General features: G+C 46.2%; 1 protein-coding gene across 1 annotated transcript in view; it reads right to left on the reverse strand.

Moving 5' to 3' along the window:
• Positions 1 to 23,113, reverse strand: part of Gnptab (N-acetylglucosamine-1-phosphate transferase subunits alpha and beta) — an 81,262-nt gene extending 58,149 nt beyond the window's left edge. Inside the window, exons 1-2 of the mRNA XM_004650224.2 lie at positions 22,951 to 23,113; positions 7,971 to 8,056 (exon numbers count right to left, since the gene is read on the reverse strand). Coding sequence (XP_004650281.2) covers positions 7,971 to 8,056; positions 22,951 to 23,067 — 203 coding nt within the window. The 5' untranslated portion in view covers positions 23,068 to 23,113. The remainder of the gene's footprint in view (positions 1 to 7,970; positions 8,057 to 22,950) is intronic.
• Between the last annotated feature and the right edge of the window lie 533 nt (positions 23,114 to 23,646).

Consider the following 23,646-nt stretch of genomic DNA (forward strand, 5'->3'; position numbering starts at 1 on the left):
CGCTCAGTGGATGTGGGGTTTCCGAGTAGAGTGTGTGGTGGTTTGATTCAGGTGTCCCCCATAAACTTAGGTGTTCTGAATGCTAGGTTCCCAGCTGATGGATATTTGGGAATTAATGCCTCCTGGAGGGAGTGTGTTGTTGGGGGCGGGCTTATGGGTTTTATAGCCAGTTTCCCCATGCTAGTGTTTGGCACACCCTTCTGTTGCTGTGGTCCATCTTATGTTGGCCAGGGGGTGATGTCCATCCTCGGCTCATGCCATCGTTTTCCCCTGCCATCGTGAAGCTTCCCCTCGAGCCTGTAAGCCAAAACAAATCTCTTTTTCCCAGAAGCTACTCTTGTTGGGTGATTTCTACCAGCAATGTGAACCGGACTGCAACAGAGTGTTCAATAAATTATGGAGCCGGAAGGTGGTCACAATCCCCTGACACTGTGACCGCACTTGATGTTACCGAACTGTCCACTTTAAAATGGCTGAAGTGGCCGGGCGTGGTGGCGCACACCTTTAGTCCCAGCAGCCTTTAATCCCAGCGCTCAGGAGACAGAGGTAGGAAGATGGCTGAGAGTTCAAGAGTTCACATAGTAAATTCCAGATTAGCCTGGGCCAGAGTGAGACCCTACCTTGGAAAAAAAAAAGAAAGAAAGAAAGGTTGAAGTGCTTATGTATGTGTATCATGCTACAATAAAAACCATGCCAATGGGGAGGGGGAGGTGCTAAAGATGATCTGGGAGCTATCTTGGAAGCTCACTTTAGATTATCTGATACTGCTCATGTATTATCACACATAAACAGGCTGGGGTTCAAATGGCCAAACAGGAATCAGAAGCTTAAAGAACTAATCACACAACAGAAGCTATCCACAGCCTAGGAGGAGGACCTGGCTTTCTTGGGGCCACACAGCTACCTTCCAGGATGGCCCCAAGCCCAGCCTTCCTCATTCTGTTTCCTTTCGCAGCACTGGTCACCTCCCCAACACATTAAATCACAAACCAGCTGCCTACACGGTGGATTACAGTTGTCCCTCCCCTGGACGTAAGGTCCCAGAAGGCAGAAAGGCTCCTTGCTTTGTTCCCAACAGCACAGTGCCTGGCACAGAGGTGCCTCGCAGTTCTGATGGGTTCACAAGACAGATGAGACAAAAGGACAAATTCCTTCCTCGCCTGCTCCACTGCTAGTTTAATCCGGGGACATACTGGTGTCTGATCATATTCTGGTCCTGTTATCTGTTATCCTCTTTTGGTCCCCTCCCCCATTCCAGTGAGGACCCTCCTCTTTCTAGGTAGGTTTTGCTCTCATTTGTTGTCACATTCTTTTTGTCCCCTTCTGAACTCCACGTTCTCATGCCGATGGGCTCGGGGCAGCGCAGGACTTGCTGGGATACCGGTGACCACTGTGGGGTCATGAAATACCAGCTGGGGTCTCTCCCTCAACCCAAGCTGCTATCACGGAGCTCCAGTGATTCTCCTGTCTCTGACCCTAAACACTGGGATACAAATGTGTGTGGCCACACTGAGTTTTTGGGTTTTTTTCAAGCAGAAGAGGAAGGGGGGAGGGAATGAACGAGCACACCAGGGCCTCCAGCCACTGCAAAGCAACTCCAGGTGCATGTGCCACTTTGAGTATCTGTCTTTACATGAATCCTGGGGGATAAAACTCAGGCTGTCAGTCTTTGCAAGCAACATCTGAAATGCTCAGCCATCTCTCCAGCCCCACACCCAGAATTTCATACGGGTTTTAGGGAGTCAAACTTGGGGGTAGGGGGTCTCAGGCCTGAGAGGCCCCCATGCATGCTTGCTTTTTAACTGCAGAGCCATGTCCCAGCCTGATCTTATCTTTCACGCTTCTTGTAAACACCTTTTCATTCCCTTCATTCTCTGTTCATCTCTCTTTAGCCCTGCTCCCCTACAAAGAGAATTCACTCATAACATGTAGCTTACAAAGTACTTTGAACTGGAAGGAATTCTCAGTATACTCTGCTGCACTATTTTGAATGCACGCACGTTTCCCTGCTTCTAGGAAAGAACTGAAGAGAGCATGTTAGGTCCTGTGATTTCCTCTCTCTCCTCCACCCTCAGGCTCTCTCCCCTTAGGGCAACAGTACACAAAAGCTTCCCAGCTAGGACTTTCTTGTCAGTATCAAAGTCCTCAAGTGTTAGCCAGCATCAACATTTCCCAAACAGATCACTGGCCTCTATCCCCAGCTCTATTTTTTATTTATTAGGGGGGAGAAAGGTGCCAGGGCTGCCAGCCACCGCAAACAAAACAAACTCCAGATGCATATGCCTCCATATGCATCTGGCTTACATGGGTACTGGGGAATCAAAGGTGGGTCCTTAGGCTTCACAGGCAAGCGCGTTAACCGCTAAGCCATCTCTCCAGCCCTGTTCCCAGTTCTAACTAAGTAGGTCCCCCAGTGGCGCTTCAGAATTCTTTTCTAAGAAGTAATACTGATGTTGACAGACTGCAAAGCTCTACTTAAAGAACAGCTGTGGTGGGGGGCAGGGAGAGCGGGGTTGGAGAGATGGCTTAGCGGTTAAGCGCTTGCCGGTGAAGCCTAAAGACCCTAGTTCGAGGCTCGATTCCTCAGTACTCATGTAAGCCAGATACACAAGGTGGCACATGCAATCTGGACTTTGTTTACAGTGGCTGGAGGCCCTGGCGTGCCCATTCTCTCTCTGTGTCTGCCTCTGTCACTCTCAAATAAATAAAGGGGAAAAAAAGAAGGGCTGGAGGGAGAGCTTGGTGAAAGGTGACTGCAAAGCTGATGGCCCAGGTTTGACTCCCCAGTACCCACACAGAGCCAGATGCACTAAGTGGCACATGCATCTGGAGTTTGCCTGCAGTGGCAAGAAGCACTGTGCATCATACTCTCTCTGTGTTTGCATCTCTCCCCGACCCCCTGTGTGTGTGTGTGTCAAATAAATTAATTAAACATCTTAAAAACATTTTAAGTGGCTTTTCTGAAGTTTTCCTTTTAATGATTTATTTATTTGTTTACTTTGGTTTTAAGGCAGGGTCTCCCTCTAGCCCAAGCTGACCTAGAATTCACTCTGTAGTCTCAGGGTGGCCTCCAACTCAAGGCAATCCTCCTACCTTGGCTTCCCCAGTGCTGGGATTAAAGGCATGTGCCATGCCCCACTATGATTTTTAATAGAATCAAGAGATACAGGTTCATGTTCGCTTACGGAAAACAAGCATTAATTCATTTAAATACTGGCTCTTCTAAGAAGCCCGTAATTTCTCGATCACTTTAATTCTCTGGTGAAACTGGAAACATGGGAGATCCTATGATCTGCTCAAGGTCTCAAGGTCTTGAGTCAGCTGTTTTTCCAGGAGACTGGCAGAGATGACTCTGACCATTTAGTTCTGACCACTGGACCATGGTCTTGGTTCCCAGATGGGAAGGAAGCTGAAGATCAATCACCTATGACTCAGAACCAAAGTAATTGTGACAAAAGTATGATAGAATTTTTTTTATAACTATTCTTTAGTTTAAGTAACCCTTGGTTCTACAGTCTATAAGGAGGCAAACAACAATAAACAAACAAACAGGACTTAAATACTTGGAAGAGATTTTACATATCATCACCTAGTATCCATGTTTCACAGGTGACAAAATGTAGGTCCAGACTGAACAAAAATACCTTGCAATTTGCTGCACAAACTCCCAAGTTACTGACACACAGAAGGGGATTTCTTTTCATTCAAGGCAAATAATACCAAAAAGGACTGTAGAGAAATAGGGAAGAGTGAAAGCTTTGTGAAGGACTAGCTGCAAGACCGGACTCTGGAAACACACTCATGAGCTCGGGGGCTTTTGCTAAGACCTGTGCTCTCTCCTGCACTCTGAGTGGCTCGTGTATGCAGGATTCTGTAACATGCACTGATTAGCCGAAAAACAACAGCTTTCTCAGTTACGAGAGCTGCCAAATGCTGACATTATCTCAATAATCTTCTTATGTTACATCAGCAATTGTGATATGGGGGGGGAGGGTAACACCATAAAACCTAATCACAGAAAGACATTGTAAAAGTTTTTGTTAAGCTTGCTGTGGTGGAACTTAATTTTTCACCTGAAATCTCAAATATTCTCATTAGGGAGAAAAAAAAAAAAAACATTGTTAGTTGCTTTTTATCAGGTACCACGATTACTTTGTTGTCAAGAAAGTAAGAAAAAGTTAAAGAACTACCCTGTCACTTGTCCTTGTCTACCAAGAAGCAGCCCGATGAAAGGCTTGGCTGCTAACCTTCCTCAACCCCAGGCAGTTAATGTGTGCATCACCTAGAATAATACACAGATGTGATCTCAAGCCTTGAGTGCACATCTGGGTGGGTTTTTTCTTTTAAGATCTATTTTATTTATTTATTTATTTAGAGAGAGAAAGAATGGGCATACCAGGGCCTCCAGCCACTGCAAAACAAAACTCCAGAAACATGTGCCACCTTGTGCATCTGGCTTATGTTGGCACCAGGGAATCGAACCTGGGTCCTTAGATGTCACAGGCAAATGCCTTAACCACTAGACTATCTTTCCAACCCATGTTTATTTATTTATTTGCAAGGAAAGAGGGGGAATGAATGAATGCACCCACAGCATCCAGTCACTGCAAGTGAGCGTCATTCAGATGCATGCATCACTCTGTGTAGCTGGCTTTACATGGGTACTGGGGAACCGAACCCGGGGTGTTAGGCTTTGCAGGCAAGTGCTTTAACTGCTAAGCCAGCTCTCCAGCAGGACATCTGATTTTTTTCCTGAGACAGGTTTTGACTACATAGCCCAGACTAACCTTAGACTAACAAGCCTCCTGCTCCAGCCTCCCAGTAGTAAGGTTACACATGTGTTTTTGATTTTTTTTTTCCTTCTCTTTTTTTGAGGTAGGGTCTCACACTAGCTCAGGCTGAGCTGGAATTCACTATGTAGTCTCAGGGTAGCCTCAAACTCATGGTATTCCTATTTCTGTCTCCCAAGTGCTGGGATTAAAGGCATGCACCACCATGCCTGGCCTGTTTTGACATTTTTGAGGCAAGGTCTCACTCTAACCTGGGCTGATCAAGGTCATGGTGATCCTCCTGTTAGCCTTCTGAATGCTGGGATTGTAGGCATAAGCCACCATGCCTAGCTAGCAGTTATTTTTAAAAGAAATTATTTGATTGAGGGCTGGGGAAATGGCTTAGTGGTTAAGACACTTGCCTGCAAAGCCAAAGGACCTAGGTTCGATTCCCGAGGACCCATGTAAGCCAGATGCACAAGGTGGCGCATGCGTTTGTAGTTCGTTTGCAGTGGCTGGAGGCTCTGGAGCGCCCATTCTCTGTCTGTCTCTCTCTCTCTACTGCTCTCTCTCTCTCAAATAAAAAAAAATTTTTAAATAAATTATTTGATTGAAACTACATAAGCATTTGTAGCAGATAAATAGACAAGAAAGCGCTTTAAGCATGTCCCTTCACAGATGATGTGGAACCTGGAGGTGCTCAGAAATGAGCCACCACAAAGGCATACGAGCTGAATTGAATTAGGCTTTCTGAAGCAGTGAAAACAGAGATAAGGGTTTATGAAACCTATCTTCAGGGGAAAATGTTCAGCCAGATTCCAGAGAACTTTACAGTCATACATTTAGGCCATGTCTTGTATAGGATTTATCACCTCTGTTCATTTCCCTTGGGTTTATTTTGGTCACATCCTATCACTTACCCTGGGGAGTTTGTGGAAAGGAAGGTCAATAAATACTATATAAAAGTGAACAAATAAGAGCTGGGCATGGTGGGACACACCTTTAATCCCAATACTTGGGAGAGAGGTAGGAGGATCGCTGTGAGTTCAAGGCCACCCTGAGACTACAATGTGAATTCCAGGTCAGCCTGGGCTAGAGTGAGACCCTACCTTGAAAAAAAAAAGTGAGTAAAAAAAAGCCAGGCATGGTGGCACACGCCTTTAATCTCAGCACTGAGAAGGAAGAGGTAGGAGGTGAGTTGTAGGCCAGCGCGGAACTACAGAGTGAGTTCCAGGTTAGCTTGGGCTACAGCGAGACCCTACCTCAAAAAAAAAAAAAAAAAAAACCAAAAAGTAAAGGACTCAATTTTTGTTTGTTTTTCCCTCCCCCTGAAGCTAGAAGAATGAGCAAATAAAAATCAAAAGCAAAAATTCACTGAGTAGTTCTCCTAGGTGAAGGAATTCTGAGTGGAAGACAGAGACCTAAACTTTTTATTTTTTCTGTGTGTTTGTGTTCAATACAGAAATACATTACTGTTATAAATTATTTAGGACATAAATAATAGTTTTATAGACCAAAAAGAGAGAGATCTAAAGCCAAGCATGGTGGTGAACACCTTTAAGCCCAGCACTTGGGAAGCAGAGGTAGGAGCATTGTTGTGAGTTTGAGGCTGGCCTGAGACTACATAGTGAATTCCAGGTCAGACTCGGCTAGTGTGAGACCCTACCTTGAAAAACAAAAGCAAAAACAAAAATGAAAAACAAAAGAGAGAGGGGACTAGAGATATGGCTTCACCTAAGGACCTAGGTTCGATTCCCCAGATCTCAGGTAAACCAGATGCATAAAGGAATGCATGCGTCTGGAGTTCATTTGCAGGGGCTAGATGCCCTGATGCGCCCATTCTCTCTCCCTCCCTCCCTCTCTCTCTCACTTCCTCCCTCTAATAAATAAATAAATAAAAATTTTTAAAAAGAGAAAGAGAGAGAGGGATATCCATGTAATGTATCTGTAAGGAATGTCAGAAACAATCCCTGCAGGTAACAAGGAGAAAAATCCACAAGGACAACATTGAAGGCAGCATTCTAATGAGAGGCCTAAAGAGAGAGACAGACAGTGAGGCTGCTTGCATTCTCCTGACAGATACAGCAAGATATGCGACCACAGGGACGGGGTCCAGCCATGGCGGTGACTGCGGCAGTGTCACGGCTGACAGAGTGTTGTCAATAGTGAGCCTGGCAGCCATCCTAAGGTGGATGAAACTGTGTCGCTCACAGAACTGGCAGGGTAGGTTGGGATCTCACAGTGCAAGGTACTTAACACGGCAAGGCAAGGTTATTTTTTGGAATCAAAACTTCTCACTCACAAAACATGGTGAATTTCTAGGTTTCTTCAGTTGGGTAGAATTCTTATATATTAAAACCACATACACGGGCTGGAGAGATGGCTTAGCGGTTAAGTGCTTGCCTGTGAAGCCTAAGGACCCCGGTTCGAGGCTCGGTTCCCCAGGTCCCACGTTAGCCAGATGCACAAGGGGGTGCACGTGTCTGGAGTTCGTTTGCAGAGGCTGGAAGCCCTGGCGCGCCCATTCTCTCTCTCTCCCTCTATCTGTCTTTCTCTCTGTGTCTGTCACTCTCAAATAAATAAATAAAAAATGAACAAAAAATAAAATAAAATAAAACCACATACATGTGAACTGAAGTTTCCAGGTTAAAAAAAAAAAAAAGCCACACCTGTGTTAAACATTCTCCAAGGCTGATCTTGTGATTGTGAAGGGTTGGAATGCTGAAGACCCAGAGCCAAATGTTTATCTTGGGTTATCTTTAGTTCCTTAACTAGTCATCCATAGCTAGTCCACCCTAACAACCTAGTGATTATCAGGTAAAGCACTCTAGAATATATCAATAGAACACTAGCTTCCACCAACCCAAAGAAGGTTAACAGACTGTACCTGAAAATTCTAAGATTTCCCCACTCTGCTGGAATCTGCCTAGCTGATGTTTCCACTCATCTATGTGAAAAGTTCCTTGGTTCACACTCTATAAAAATGTCACAAAGCTGCTACACTTGGGAATGGGCCCATGTTCCTGGGTCACGGTCACTCATCTTTGGTTCACTAATGAATTATCTCATACTCTCTTTGAACTAAGAGCTGTTTCATGCCTACACATATAACTTAGAAACATCATTTCAAAAACATGAATGATTTCATGACTCAATGCTTAAGTCCAAATAACAGATAATCTCTAAAGTCTCTCATCTCACCGATTCTGAAAGGACTTCCCAGCAATATTATCTCTGTAGGAATCAAATAAGACATGGTATTGATCCCGGCTCCACTCCAGAACCACCTAGAATTAAAAAAAAAAAAAAAAAAGAAAGAAACAATGAGCCAGGCGTGGTGGTACACACCTTTAAAAATCTCAGTGTTTACAAGTCAGAGGTAGGAGGATCACCGTGAGTTTGAGGGCAGCCTGGGGCAACAGAGTGCATTTTAGGTCAGCCTGGGTTATATGGTGAGAACCTACCTGAGTGTGTGTGTGTGTGTGTGTGGGGGTGGGGGTGGAGACGAACAAAAACCAACCAAACAAAAAAAGATAAAGACATAATGCTTTCTTTGCATCAAAATCTAAGAATTCAGTACTACCTTCATTTCCATCATTAATAACTGCTAAAGGGAGCAAGGTAAAGTGTTTGTCTCTCCCAAGCGAAAGGATCCCAGTTCAATCCCCAGTATCCACATAAAATATGTACCAGCACACATCTGCCATCCCAGCACAGGGGAAGCAGAGACGGGAGGATCTCTGGTCCTTGCTAGCTAGCCTTGACTGACTGGTGAGCTCCGGGCCAGTGAGAGCCCCTATCCCAGACAGAGATGGGCAGTAACATTCTGGAGGACCTAAAGTTGTCCTCTGCATCCACACATGTGCAAGCCCACGATCACATGCCTGCAAGGTAAGCACTTTGCCGAGTTATCTCCCCAAGCCCATGGCTTTCTATACACTCAGTGGCGCAGAGTTTCCTCTTTCTAGAAACATTGTTTTACCTTCTATCACTCAGGTCATCTTTGCTCTGGTCTCTAAGGGCATCCTTTCATTCTGTCCCTCCTCCTGAACGCTCTTCTTCCTGCCACAGCGTCTTCGAGCTTCCTGCTCTACTCCTAGGACGTGACTGCTCTACCTGGACACGGGGGTCTGAGCTCCCCCATCCATGGATTCATTCCAGTCAACGGAAAGGGAGAGGCAAGGAAAGAGACCCCGTGAAATGTACCTGCCACTTCTGCTTTCCTCGGCCAGAACTTAGTTATGTCACAAATGGCTACGGGGGGGGGGGGGGGGGGGGGGGGGCGGCGGCGGCAGTTTGTCCTGTCACACTTGTTCACTTTTCATAGTGTTTGCACACCTCAAAATCAGACCTTTGGGGCTGGAGAGATGGCTTAGTGGCTAAGGCACTTGCCTATAAAGCCTAACAACCACAGTTTGATTCCTTAGTACCCCCGTAAAGCCAGATGCACAAAGTGGTGCATGTATCTGGAGTTTGTTTGTAGGGGCTAGAGATCCTGGTGTGCCATTCATTCTCTCTCTCTCTCCTTGCAAAATATACATACATACATACATACAGATGTAGATGTAGATGTAGATGTAGATATAGATATAGATGTATAATTTTTTTAAATCAAGCCCTGGGCTGGAGAGATGGCTTACTGGTTAAGGCACTTGCCTGTACAGCCTAAGGACCCATGTACGACTCTCCAGGTCCCATGTAAGACAGACGCACAAAGTGACCCAAGTTCATTCAGTTGCATATGCACACAAGGTAGCACACATTTTGGAGTTTGATTGCAGTAGCTGGAGGCCCTGAAGCATCAATTCTCCCTCCCCTCCCCTCTCTCTCTCATTTTACAAAAAAGGGGGGCCAGTCTGTCGGGGTTGCCTCAAAAAAAAAATCAGACCTTTGCCTACCTTTACTGTCCCCTCACAAGCACTGCAAATAACCCCTTTAACTCAATGTATTGGTTTATACACATTTAATGAGAGTCTAGTCTATCAGGCTGCAGGTTTACAAAGAGCTAAGTTTCTGACTTCAAAGACCTATGACTCATTGGTTTTCCCTGGTTTCATTAATGTACAACTGGCAAACCAAAACTGCATATACTTCTGATATGACATTTTTTATTTGTTTGTGTTTTAAGGTAAGGTTTCACTCTAGCCCAGGCTGACCTGGAACTCACCATGTAATCTTCAGGGTGGCTTGAATTCATGGCAATCCTCCTACCTCTCCCTCCCGAGTGCTGGGATTAAAGGTGTGCATCACTACACCCAGCTTATAATATGACATTTTGATATATGTATATGAAGTTATTAAATCGAATTAATAGACCCATTATCTCACATACATACCACTATGTTGTGGTGAAAACATTTAAGACCTACTTTCGGCAATTTTCGAGTGTGGAACTATTAGCTGTTACATCAGGACTTCAGAATGTACTCATCCTCTCTAGCTGAAACTGTGCCCTTTAGCAAACATCTCCCCTCGCCCTACGGTGGTCTTTAGCGCAGAAGCTGACAGCTGGCTGCAGCCACACTGCCGAGAGTGGGGGCTCTTCTAGGAAAACACCAGGAAAGATTTCCTCGAGGAAGCAATGTTCCCAGTCTTGAAGGATTAACACGAGCCAGGGAGCAGTTGGCGTGGAGAGCAGGGGCATTTGGAAACTTGAACACCAGACTAGAAGAAGCAGTGAAGGAGAGGAAGAGGATTAATGGGGACTGTCGCTTGAGTGGAGGGTGCGGCTGAGAGCTGCTGAGGTCCAGGGCCCCATTTTCATCACGGTGAATGAGGCGGAACACGCATACAACTGGCCTCTCCAACTCAGTTGTGAATTCTTCCAGGAGGAAGAGTGAGCGCTGCCTTTGAGATTATATACAACACCAAGCCCACAGCTTAAAAACAATGCCATGTACAGCACTAAATACCAGTGTGTCCAGTTCCAATAGCACAATTGTGCAACTATCAATTTACTGAGTACAAGCAGAAGTGATTCGCCATCAGTATCTGTATGTAGTTTGTAGTTTGCCATAGGACAGCCAGTTTGTTCCTTTTTTTTGTTGTTCGTTTGTTTTTCAAGGTAGGGTCTCACTCTAGCCCAGGCTGACCTGGAATTCACTATGTAGTCTCAGGGTGGCCTCGAACTCACAGCAATCCTCTTACCTCTGTGCTGGGATTAAAGGTGTGCGCCACCACTCCCTGCTTCATGTAGTTCATTTTTGATATGCTCCATAAAACTGTTCTTGGCTTAGTGGTTTTCCCAGAAGATGGAGAGTGGGCGTAAGAGAGGGTGCGCCTCTCAAATGGCCTAGACCTGCCCATATCCTTTGTGTGCCCTCAGTGCGCGCTTTCTTCCTCACCAGAAAAACCAACCTTGCCACCTCTAGAGAGCTTTAATACATGAGGAAAATAATTCTTGCTGGGCATGTAGCTCCACTGGTAGAGTGCCTGCCTGGCATGCCTGCAGCCCTGTACAGTGTGTTACTGAGGAAATGTATATGTCATAGGGTGTGAGTTTGTTCTAAGCAAAAAAAAAAAAAAAAGTAGCCGGGCGTGGTGGCGCACGCCTTTAACCCCAGCACTCGGGAGGCAGAGGTAAGAGCATCCATGAGTTTGAGAACACCCTGAGACTACACAGTGAATTCCAGGTCAGTCTGAACTAGAGTGAGACCCTACCTTAAAAACCCAAAAGATCATGGAAAATGCTAGTAAAAATTTTTAAAAAAAGGGCTTAGCAGTGAAATGCTTGCCTGTGAAGCCTAAGGACCCCGGTTCGAGGCTCAGTTCCCCAGGACCCACATTAGCCAGATGCACAAGGGGGCGCATGCGTCTGGAGTTCGTTTGCAGAGGCTGGAAGCCCTGGCGCGCCCATTCTCTCTCTCTCCCTCTATCTGTCTTTCTCTCTGTCTGACGCTCTCAAATAAATAAATAAAAAAATTTTAAAAAATTTTAAAAAAAGTAAAACAACAACAAAAAAATCTTTAAATTGAAAAAAAAAAAAACCCAAAAGAAAATAAAAGTTAGCACTTCCAGGGCTCCATTTTAGTAACCGTGGCAGCATTCAAGACCAGTGGCAGGCCAGTTTTAATAAAATGACAGCCACAGCTGGTCTGCACCCCACTAAATTCCTGTGAACAAGGTGCCAAATATGGAACAAATCCTGCAATGCCTCACTCTGTAGCCAGAAGCTCCCTCACGTGTTGCTGGTGGGTTGGGCTTTGTATGAGACTCTAGCCCAGGTTAGTTAGCGTGCCCTGGCAGCTTCCTCGGACTTTTGACAGAGCTGGCTTTGCCACATGAACCTTTGTGAATGCAGCCATCCATCAATTCTGAAACCAGCATTTACCTAACACAGTAGTTAGTCATCCAATGATCCAGAATGATTTCCCTATTGCTGTTATAAATGACCATGGCCACATTTAAAAAAAAAAATGTATGTTTTTCCTCAGTACACACAACTGCCAGGCTAGGCTATATGAGATTCTGTCTCAAAAAGCCAAAACCAGGCTGGAGGGATGGCTTAGCAATTAAGGCGTTTGCCTGCGAAGCCAAAGGACCCTGGTTCAATTCCCCAGGACCCAGATGCCGATGGGAGTGCACGTCTTGAGTTCACTGGCAGTGGCTGGAGGTCCTGGTGCACCCATTTTCTCTCTCTCCCTCTTACTATGTCAAATAAATATACACAAATAAAATATTTTTAAAATTAGTGAATTCCAGGTAAGCCTGCCCTACCTTAACAAAAAAAAAGCCTCCCCCACCAAAAAAGTGAGTTATCAAGTCACAAAATGTGGCAATTAGCTGGGCACGGTGGTCCATGCCTTTAATACCAGCACTAGGGAGGCCAAGGTAGGAGGATCACCATGAGTTCGAGGCCAGCCTGAGACTACATAATGAATTCCAGGTCAGCCTGGGCTGGAGGGAGACCTTACCTCGAAAAACAAACAAACCACAACAAAAACAGTGGCAATTATGGGCTATAGATATTGCTCAGTGGATAAGGTGCTTGCCTGTGAAGCCTAAGGACTCAGGTTTGATTCCCCAGGATGGCAGATGTGTATGGAGTTCATTTGCAGAGGCTGAAGGCCTTGGTATACCCATTCTCTCCCTGCCTCTTCTTCTTTCTTTCTCTCTCAAATAAACAAAAATAAAATATTTTTTAAAAGACAATTAAATATAGAAGCAATTCAAAATATTGTTTGGTGATAGAATGGAGAAATTGCTCAGTGGTTAAGACGCTTGCCTGCTAAACCTAAAAACCTGAGTTCAATTCTCAAGTACCCACATAAAGCCAGATGCACCAAAGGGGCACATGTATCTGGAGTTCATTGGCAGTGGCTAAGAGGCCCTGACACACCCATTTTCTCTCTGCCTGCAAATAATTTTTTTTTAAGTTTTTAAAAAATATTGCTAGGTGAAGGAAGTTAATCTAAAAAGCTACAAGCTGCATGATTCCAAGCACATAACACTCTGGAAAAGGCACAGTGACCATAGTGGGAGAGGAAAAGAGAAGAATGGCTTAGGCGAACACAGGGCAACCTGAGTTCGATTCCGAAGTACCCACGTAAAGCTAGATGCACAAAGAGGCGCATGCATCCAGAGTTCACTTACAGTGGCTAGAGGCCTTGGTGTGCCCCTTCTTTTCCTCTCTCTCTCTCTCTCTCTCTCTCTCTCTCTCTGTGTGTGTGTGTGTGTGTGTGTGTGTGTGTGCTTACAAATAAAATGAATAAATAATAAAAATAAAAAAACTACTCTGGGGAAGGGAGCATATGGGAACTTTCTGTACTTTCAAACGGCTTAAAAATCGAGTCTCAAAATTTCATACACACACATACTAAACTCACATAGTTTAAAATTCAAATTTAGAAACTGCTCATCGCAGGTGACCTTTCCATATTTAGATAGAAGAAGGTATTTCTGTACTCGGCTTACTTCTAGACATCAGACTTCTAGGGGCTGCAGATACCGTGGTGAATTAAGACAGAAGGGTCTCTGTTCCCACACTGCATCGCAGAGAGATTAAGACATTAAGTAAGAAAACATATATATTTACACACAACCTCGGAGTGAAACTAAAGTACAAGGGAGGGGGGAGGGACGGGGATTGAGCATGGGGAAGCATGTCCGTAATGTAACACCAAGGGTCTGAATTTGAGGCCAGCCTGGACTACACGGCGAGTTCCAGTCTAACCTGTGCCTCCGGGGTCCTGAGGAACTGAACCTGGGTCTTTGGCTTTGCAGGCAATCATCTTAACCACTAAGCCATCTCTGCAGAGAACCCCCTCTTTTTTTTTTTGGTTTTCAAGTAAAGGTCTCACTCTAGCTCAGGCTGACCTGGACTTCACTATGTAGTCTCAGGGTGGCCTCGAACTCACACGATTCTACTTCTTCCTCCTGAGGGCTGGGATTAGACGCGTGTGGCACTGCTCCTTTATTTATTTATTTATTTTTGAGATTAGCTCTTACTGTTATATAGCCCAGGCTAATCTCAAATTCACAATCCTCCTGCCTCAGCCTGCTAAATGCTAGGATTATAGGTGCATACCACTATGCTGTAACAGCATCACCTCTCCTCAAATCCCTTCAGGGTGTGGCTTGACAGGTGAGAAATGGAGCTTGTCTGCCTTGCTCACTAGGCCATCCCTCCAGTCCTGATAACTTCTTAAATGTTGGCAAAGAAGCTTCAATGTGAGATTAATGAGTCAAAAATAACATTAAGGAAGCCAGGTGTGGGGGCACACGCCTTTAATCCCAGCACCCGGGAGGCAGAGGCAGGAGGATCGCCATGAGTTCGAGGCCAGCCTGAGTGTACAGAGCAAATTCTAGATGAGCCTGAGCTAGAGTGAGACTCTACCTCGAACCACCCCCCCCTCAAAATATTAAGGGAATGAAGCAATAAAGGGAAAAAATAGGCATGTTCAGAGAAAAGGATAAACTTGAAAACTAAAATCCTACAAAAGAAACAATCTTAGAAATTTTAAGGGAGACTATGTGGCTTTTGGTGTGATCACAGAAAGCCCTTCCTTCTGTACGAGCAGGACTTAGTCTGTGATGTTTCTGAAAGACTGCTTTTTTGTTCCAGCTTAATTCAGCCTATGTATGAATCACCACAGGCTGACTAAGCGCCTGCTGAAGACAAGGCCTTCTGGATCACAAACGGTTCCAGGACTGGGGCAACCTGAAAAAACGTACTGCGATGAACAGACGACTCCTTACATCCTCGAAGAAAGCACAGAGGTGGTCGACGTGGTAATTACAAAATATAGCTGTGTTAAATTATCCAACCGCTCGCCCCTCCACCATACTCTAACCAGAACACAGCACCCTGAGGTAATCCTTGTGAGTTCTGCTCTATCTCCAGGGGAAACCGACAGGTTATCACCAGACAGGGTGGGTTTTCTACTTCTATCTGCATGAACATCGAACATCGGGGCCAGAAGAATGTCAAGAGGGCACAGGTGGTACTTAATTAGCATTTACTGCACTGGCTTTTTTTTTTCTGCCCTGCATTTGCAAGGTGCCTTGTAGACATTAGACACCTTCCTTAGCCCACCTGTCTTCCACTCGCTTAAGTCACAGTCAATGAGCAAAAGGAAGTTCTGATACCAGTTTTTCCTTCAGCAAATACTCCTGAATGCCTAGCTGAAGGTCTGGGAGAGGACATGAACTTGTCTTTCTTGCTCGTGTCTACCATCAAGACGTTAGTGGACTGTCTGAAAGACAGAGAAGATGGCTGGGCCTCCGACACCTCCCAGTCCACCCATTTCCTTTCCATCCTTTCTCCCAGCTGAGGTTGCCCTGCGGCCTCTCTCCAGCTCAGCATTTCTCAATTCTAGTGTCATTGATTTTGGGAGCCTGATAAGTCTTTGTTGTGTGGGATGAGGTATGCATCACAGTTTTGTTTTTTTTCCAAGGTACGGTCTCACTGTAGCCCCAGGCTGACCTGGAATTCACTATGTAGTCGCAAGGTGCCTTCAAATTCACAGCGATCCTCCTACCTCTGCCTCCAGAGTGCTGGAATCAAAGGCATGTGCCACCACGCATCACAAAATAACCCTTAGTGGTACCCCACTGAACAAACGCCAAAGCCCCAAACACCTAGTTACGAGATGCTGGGGGCGAGGGGGGGGGGGGAGTACTGCAACAAAACCAGTCACCCTAGGTCACCTTTGTCTTGTTCTCTATCTCTAACCACAAGACCTTCGTATACCCTTCTTGAATATTCCTGCAACTTCAACTTTCTCAAACTCCACATCATTGCTTCCCCCACACGCCTGCAAAATTCCTGCCTTCTACCACTAAGGCCAGCAGCACCCGGTCCATTCCAAGCCCAGATGTTGTTGCCATCTATAAGGTCTCTAGACATTGGGACACAGGCTCTGGAGGAAAGAAAGTGAATGCCTGGCCCTCTCCATCCTCTGCCTGGGGCATTCCTGCCCAGGCATGAGCTCACCCGCCACCAGGCAAGTCGGCTCTCACCACTGGTCTCTCCCGCCACACCCTGCATCTTTGCGGCCTGGCTCACAGCTGTGATGAGGCAGCATTCAATCTCTCACTGAACAACCCTAATACAAGCTTCCTGTATATAGAAGTCACCTCTGCTTCTGTGGGGGTTTGATCAGGTGTCCCCCATAAACTTAGGTGTTCTGAATGCTAGATTCCCAGCTGATGGAGATTTGGGAAATAACTCCTGGAGGCCATGTATTGGTGGGGGCAGGCTTATGGGTGTTATAGCCAGTTTTCCCTTGCCAGGGTTTGGCACACTCTCCTGTTGCTATGGTCCACCTTATGTGGGCCAGGGGGTGATGTCCACCCTCTGCTCATGCCATCGACTTCCCCTGCCATCATGCAGCTTCCCTTTGAGCCTGTAAGCCAAAATAAACCTCTTTTCCCCACAAACTGCTCTTGGTTGGGTGATTTCTATCAGCAATGCCAACCTGACTGCACCAGCTACCTTCATTGCTGTGACCTCTAGGGCCTGGCTCAGCACTCAACCAAACGAATGAACCAGCCATTCTGTTGGGACACAGAGTTTGAAGATAAGAGAGATTCCATATTCCATATTGTTTATAATTATGTAAGGTGTCAAAAAAAAAGAGGCTGAAGAAATGGCTTAGCAGTTAAGGCACTTGCCTGTGAAGCCTAAGGATTCCAGGTCCCCCATAAGCCAGATGCACATGGGGTGGCATATGCATCTGGAGTTCATTTGCAGTGGCTAGAGGCCTTGGCATAGCCATTCTCTCTCTCTCTTTTCCTCTCTCTGTCTCTAATAAATAAAGATAAAGCTTAAAAAAAAACAATAAAAATAAAAATAAAAAACAGCCCTAGAGAGCCTGTGGTAGGAGCCCTGCTGTGAGTTTAAGGTCACCATAGTCTACATAGTGAATTCCAGGTCAGCCTGGGCTAGAGGGAGACCCTACCTCGAAAACCCAAACTAAGTAAATAAATAAATATTAAGATAACATCAGTTAGAAGCTAGGGTTGAGCTCTGAATGGGAGAAAAGCATTTAAGCAAGATTTCTCAACAAAATACATTCATTAAACACAGTTTAATATGCAATCAAGAGCAAATGAAATAAACAAATAAATAAAGCTATTAAAAACTAAGAATGTAAGTGTCACAAATCAATTAATTTACAAGGTATTAAACAAGGAAACAAACCAAGGTTACTAAAGGGCTAATGGCTATCACAGACATGGTGTTAATGCCAAAGGCAAGGAAAGAAAACGGGTTTGAATTCAAGCCGGTCCAGGACCTCTGCTGCTGTGGCCTGTCCTTTGGTAACAGCCTGGTGACTACCCTTCTGGAAGCCATCTCCACTCACGTGGTTCAACTGTGACTCAGGCCTGCCCAGCGCCCTGGCGCCGATCCCAGTGGTTAACAAGGGCACTCTCTCCTCGAGCTAGGCAAGCAGCTCTGGGTCTAGCTGGCACTGAAGAGAGAGTTGCCACGGTTATGAAACGGGTAGGACAGAGTTGGCAGCAGCAACCTCTGCTCCTACCCGCAGAAGGCTTGGCTGAAAAGTAAACTGAAGGGGAGAACGGGATGGAGAGATTCCTGTGACAAAATCGGAGAACCCTGGTCCAACTTTCAGCACACGTTCACTCTGTCTCCACTTCTGCCAGCTAACACGCTCCCTTCTCAAGCCAGCTCTATGAGACACCCGCAGTAGTTTAAGTAATTCGAGACGCAAAAGAGATCACAAACTCTTCTGAGTAATTTCTCAAGCTTGAACTCAAATACTCCTATATTCTCACTGCCCCAAATATTCTCTTTTCCTCTCCTTTCCTTGTACTTACATGCAAAAGGCTCTGAACTGCCTCCAAAATATTGTAACCAATAATCCCCCCCCCCCCTTTTATGGTTTTTCAAGGTAGGGTTTCACTGTAATCCAGGCTGACCTGGAATTCACTATGTAGTCTCAGGGGGGCCTGGAACTCACGGTGATCCTCCTACCTCTGCCTCCCGAGTGCTGGGATTAAAGATGTGCGCCACCACGCCCGGCTTCTTCCCATTTTTTTTCTAAACAGTTACTGTATACCTACTCAGACATTCAATTGCTTTTCCCTTATATTGTTACACAGACTTTATGTACACAGTAGCCTCATTTCACCTAGACAAGAATGGCCAAATGCCTGACTGCAGTTCTTTGCATCTCTGCTAGCACCTTGTACCTACTATGTACATATAACAGCAAATGCCTGATTTTCAGAGAAAAGTCACAGTACATAAAATAACTTTTAGAGCATGAGGATGGATGGATGGATGGATGGTGTTGGAGACAGCTTCACATTGCTGGAATGAACTTCCAAACAGACACAGTTTTTTTGTTTTTGTTTTTGTTTTTAAGCGGGTCTATCCTCTTTATTTACTTATTTATTTTAGAGCGAGAGAGAGAATTGTCTCGCCAGGGCCTTGGCCATTGCATTCGAACTCCAGACGCTTGCGCCACCTAGTGGGCATGTGCGACCTCGCAGTTGCTTCATCCTTGTGCGCCAGAGAGAAACCACAAGCCAACACCACCAAGAAACAGCTCAGACTGCTCCGCACACCTTTGGACTGGAATTCAGATCCACGCGCAAATGCACCTTTGGGTTGGACCTTAGGATCCGCCCCCAGTGACACCTCCACCAGCCAGGTGGCTGGGGACTTGGTTACAAGCTTTAAGATGCCAGCATCTATGGGGGGCTTACTTTCAAACTACCACAGATGGATGGGTGGATGAATTGAGTGGTCGTCACCCACATCAGTTCAAGCTCCTTTCCAGTAATGAGTTTCCTACTCTGATATAATATATGTAGTTATTGTTTATTTTTCAAACATTATTGATGTGGCTATAACTTGCCCTAGGGGTAAATAAAAGGAAAAAAACAGTATAAAAGGAAATAATTCTAGCCAGGTGTGGTGGTGCACATGGGTAGATGAAAGGAAAAACGGTATACAAGAGAACAGTTCTAGCCAGATATGGTGGCACATGCCTTTAATCCCAGCACTTGGGAGGCACAGGTAGGAGGATGGCCCTGAGTTCAAGGCCACCCTGAGACTACACAGTGAACTGAATTCCAGGTCAGCCTGGGTTAGAGTGAAACCCTACCTCAAAAAAAGAAAAAAAGAAAAGAAAGAAAGAAAACAATTCTTAACTGATACTTTCTTAATTTAATTTTTATTTATTTGAGACAGTAAAAGAAAGAGGCAAAGAGGGAGAGAGAGAATGGGTGCTTCAGGGCCTCCAGCCACTGTAAATAAACTCCAGGCGCAAGTGCCCCCTTGTGCATCTGGTTTATGTGGGTCTTGGGGAATTGAACCAAGGTCCTTTGGCTTTGCAGGCAAACACCTTAACTGCTAAGCCTTCTCTCCAGCCCCCTAAAGTGATGTTTTTTAAAATACGTTTTATTTATTTGACAGAGAGAGAGAGAGAATAGGTGCGCCAGGGCCTCCAGCCACTGCAAAGGAACTCCAGAGGCATGTTCCACCATGTGCATCTGGGTTATGTGGGTTCTGGAGAATTGAACCGGGATCCTTTGGCTTTGCAGGCAGATTCCTTAAGTGCTAAGCCATCCCTCCAGCCCTAAAGTGATATTTTTAAGTCACCCTCATACTGTAGTCAATCAACAGCTCAAAATAATCAAGTTAAGAAACATATATATATAAAGGGCTGGCTTAGCAAATATACAAGAGGATGCACATGTCTGGAGTTTGCAGCAGCGGGGGGCCCTGGCTCTCTTGCTGCCTCTTTCTCTCTCAAGTAAATATAAATCATCCACTGGGCTAGAGGGAGACCCTACCTCAAACCCCTGCCTCCCCTGCAAAAAAACTGAGAGCTCAGCTGGTGGTACACACTTTTACCCCATCATTTGGGAGGGTGAGGTAGGAGAACTGCCATGAGTTCAAGGCCAACCTAGGGCTACAATGAGACGCTACCTTGAAAAAAAAAAAAAAAATCCATCCAGGTAAAGCATCCCTGGCACTTCAGCCAAGGCCCAGGTGAAACCACAGAGGATTTGAGGAGACAAACACGAGTGTAGCTCATGGTGAGCCTGACAATCTACACCAGGGTGACAGAGACAGACACTGAGGACACTCTCAACGCATACCAAAGCAAAAATCCAGAAGTTCCTGAGAGCTCAACATTAAAATACACTTAAAAACACACCAACCTCCTCCGCTCAGGGAATTTTGCATTAGAGGGGGCGGAAAGATTGTTAAGAGCCACAGGTTGGGAAGTCATACCCAGAGGCAATACCCTCCCCCCAATGACTGACTTCTGTTCTCACAAGTCATAACCCACAACTCCATGGGGAATATAAGCAAAGCAGTCTGGGACCAGGGAGAAGGGAAATGATGGTATCAACACATAATGTGTCCGTAAAAAGCATATCTTTAATAAAAATAATTCATCCAAGGCTGGAGAGATGGCTTAGCAGTTAAGGCACTTGCCAGCAAAGCCCATGTAAAGCCAGATGTACAAGGTACCACATGCATTTAGAGTTCATTTGCAGGGGCTGGAGGCCCTGGCATGCCCATTCTCTCTCCCTCTCTCTCTCTCTCTCTCTGTGTGTGTGTGTGTCTTTCTTCTATCTCTCTCTGCTTGCAAATAAATAAATAAAAATATTTTTAGAAGCTGGGCACATGCCTTTAATCCCAGCACTTGGGAGGCAGAGGTAGGAGGATCACCATGAGTTCCAGGCAACCTTGAAACTACATAGTGAATTCCAGGTCAGCCTGGGCTACATTGAGACCCTACTTTGGAAAACCAAAAAAAAAAGTTTTGTTTTTGTTGTTTTGTTTTTTTGAGGTACTGTCTTGCTCTACCTCAGGCTGACCTGGAATTCACTATGTAGTTAGTCTCAAGGTGGCCTGGAACTCATGGTGATCCTCCTACCTCTGCCTCCCAAGTGCTGGAATTAAAGGCGTGCGCCACCACGCCCGGCTCAAAAAAAACTTTTAAAAATGCTATTATTAGGGCTGGAGAGATGGCTTAGCAGTTAAGGCGCTTGCCTGCAAAGCCTAAGGACTCAGGTTTGATTCCCCAGTAACCATGTAAGCCAGATGCACATGTTGGCACATTCATCTGAAGTTAATTTGCAGTGGCTAGAGGCCCTGGTACATCTATTCTCTCTCTCTCTCAAATAAATAAATAAAAACATTTTTTTTCCTAAATGTATTTTATTTTATTTACTTTAGAGAGAGAATGGATGCATCAGGGCCTCCAGCCACTGCAAACAAACCCTAGATGCATGCGCCACCTTGTGCATCTGGCTTACGTGGGCCCTGGAGAATTGAACTGGTATCTTTTGGCTTTGCAGGCAAACACCTTAACCACTAAGCCATCTCTCCAGCCCCAAAACAAAATATTTTTAGTATTTTTAAATTTGTTCATTGTTATTATTTATTCAAAAGCAACAGACAGAGAAAGGGGCAAAGAGAAAGAGAGGGAAAGAATGCATGTGCCACCTTGTGCATCTGGCTTACATGGGTACTGGGGAATCGAGCCTTGAACCAGGGTCCTTAGGCTTCACAGGCAAGCGCTTAACCGCTAAGCCATCTCCCCAACCCAACAAAATGTTTTTAAATGCTACATTAGACTGCCAAGAATGAAGTAACAATGAGATTTAAACCAAAGTCTTACTTCAAGCAAGAGAGTTGTAGGTATGTCTCCAACAGAGCACAAAGTCCACTGCACCTGACCAAGTCCACTTCAGAAACCAAACAGGTTGTCTGGACCCTGAAGGAGTTTACAATGTAACTCAACTGCTTGGTGGCCCACTCACCAGGAGAGCAGATCAAGAAAGCCCAAGTTGCATAATCTAAATTATCAACATATCCCATGACCCAAAGAACCTGTGCTGGCTCCCAAGGGGTCAGGGGCTGGATTCCAAGACTGTTACCCAGTCTCGGTCACCTAACAGGGGCTCTACTCTCTGCTTAACCTGGAGAAGCGTCTCGTGTGGCCAAGAGAGGGGCCCCCACCAGTGCGCACGCCGATCTGCAGGGCCTCCGCACTCTGCCTGGCCTCAGCCGTGCAGAACAACCGAGCAAACGTGTGAAAGTTTTTTTTTTATATATATATCCCTTTTAAAGCTTTGAATCCCCATTCAGCCCGCAAATTCAAATGCAAATATATACATACACATATATATGTATGTATATATGTATGCACATACATACACATATATATGTATGTATATATGCTTTCCACATATATATGTGTGTGTGTGTGTGTGTGTGTGTGTGTGTATGAATGAATGAATGTATGTATGTATGTATGTATGTATGTATGTATTGATATACAAGCTTCTTGGGCAAAGTTTGAGATCCAGGAAGAAATGGGATTAAGATAATATATTTGCCTAATGATAAGATTAGCAGGATGGCGGGAGGAGAGAAACAGAAGGGGAAGTAGAGCAGTGGAGAAGGCGGAAAGACACTCTTAGCTAGAGAGAGGGGAGTGTACAAGGCCTGAGAGGGAGAAGTTAAAATGACTGGGGACAGCGCTGAAAAGGAAAGGGGGTTCCCGGCAGATCGAGCGCCTTCTCCCCGTCCCCCAGGCGTGGGACTTGCACTGGAGATGCAGCCGCGGGGACCCGGAGGAGATGCGCGCTCGCTGCGCGCCGGGGAGGCGGGCGGTGGTTCTGGCCCCCGGGGCTGCGGGGAGGATGGGGAGGCAGGAGGGCGGCGGGCAGGGGCGCCGCTACTCACCTCTCCAAACTGGAACGCAGAGACGATGGTGACGACGACGCCCACGAAGCAGACATAGAGCCCATACCTGTGGGACAGGCAGGTATAGGTCTGTCTCTGCAGGAGCTTGAGCAGCATCACCCCGGCCCGCGCCGCCCCGCGCCCCGAGGAGCCGGAGCCGTGCCACCGTGGCCTCAGCGAGCCGCCACGCACGGGCCCCGGCCCGCCGATCTCAGCTCACAGCCTCGGGCGGCCACGCATTGCCGCTCCGGGGACCGACGCGCGCTGGGCTCCGCGCCTGCGGCCGCCGCTTCCGGAAGCCGGCAGCCCACGCCCTCGGCACGGCGGAGGCGGACCCGCGGCCCGCGAGGCGCCCCGGCGCCGCCCGAGTCGGCCGCGGAGGCGTAGGGCGGTCGTCAGCGCCACCTGCAGGGCGGAGGCGGGAAGCACAGGCGCCTGCCCTCCCGCGTGCGCGTGCGCGGCGGGCTGTGCTAGCCTGGCTGCGGAGCTGGGTGGGCATGTGCCCTGCCCTGCTCCCCCTGGGGGCAGCCCCATGACACAGGGTATTGTTGACGCAAAGTTGTCACAGTCCAAAGAAGTAAGAGTTTATTATTTTTAAAATTTTTATGTTTTATTTTTATTTATTTGAGCGCGACAGAGAGAGAAAGAGAGAGAGAGAGAGAGAGAGAGAAAGAGGCAGAGAGCGATGGGCGTGCG

This window comes from Jaculus jaculus, chromosome 6, assembly GCF_020740685.1.
Source record: "Jaculus jaculus isolate mJacJac1 chromosome 6, mJacJac1.mat.Y.cur, whole genome shotgun sequence".
Classification (NCBI taxonomy): domain Eukaryota; kingdom Metazoa; phylum Chordata; class Mammalia; order Rodentia; family Dipodidae; genus Jaculus; species Jaculus jaculus.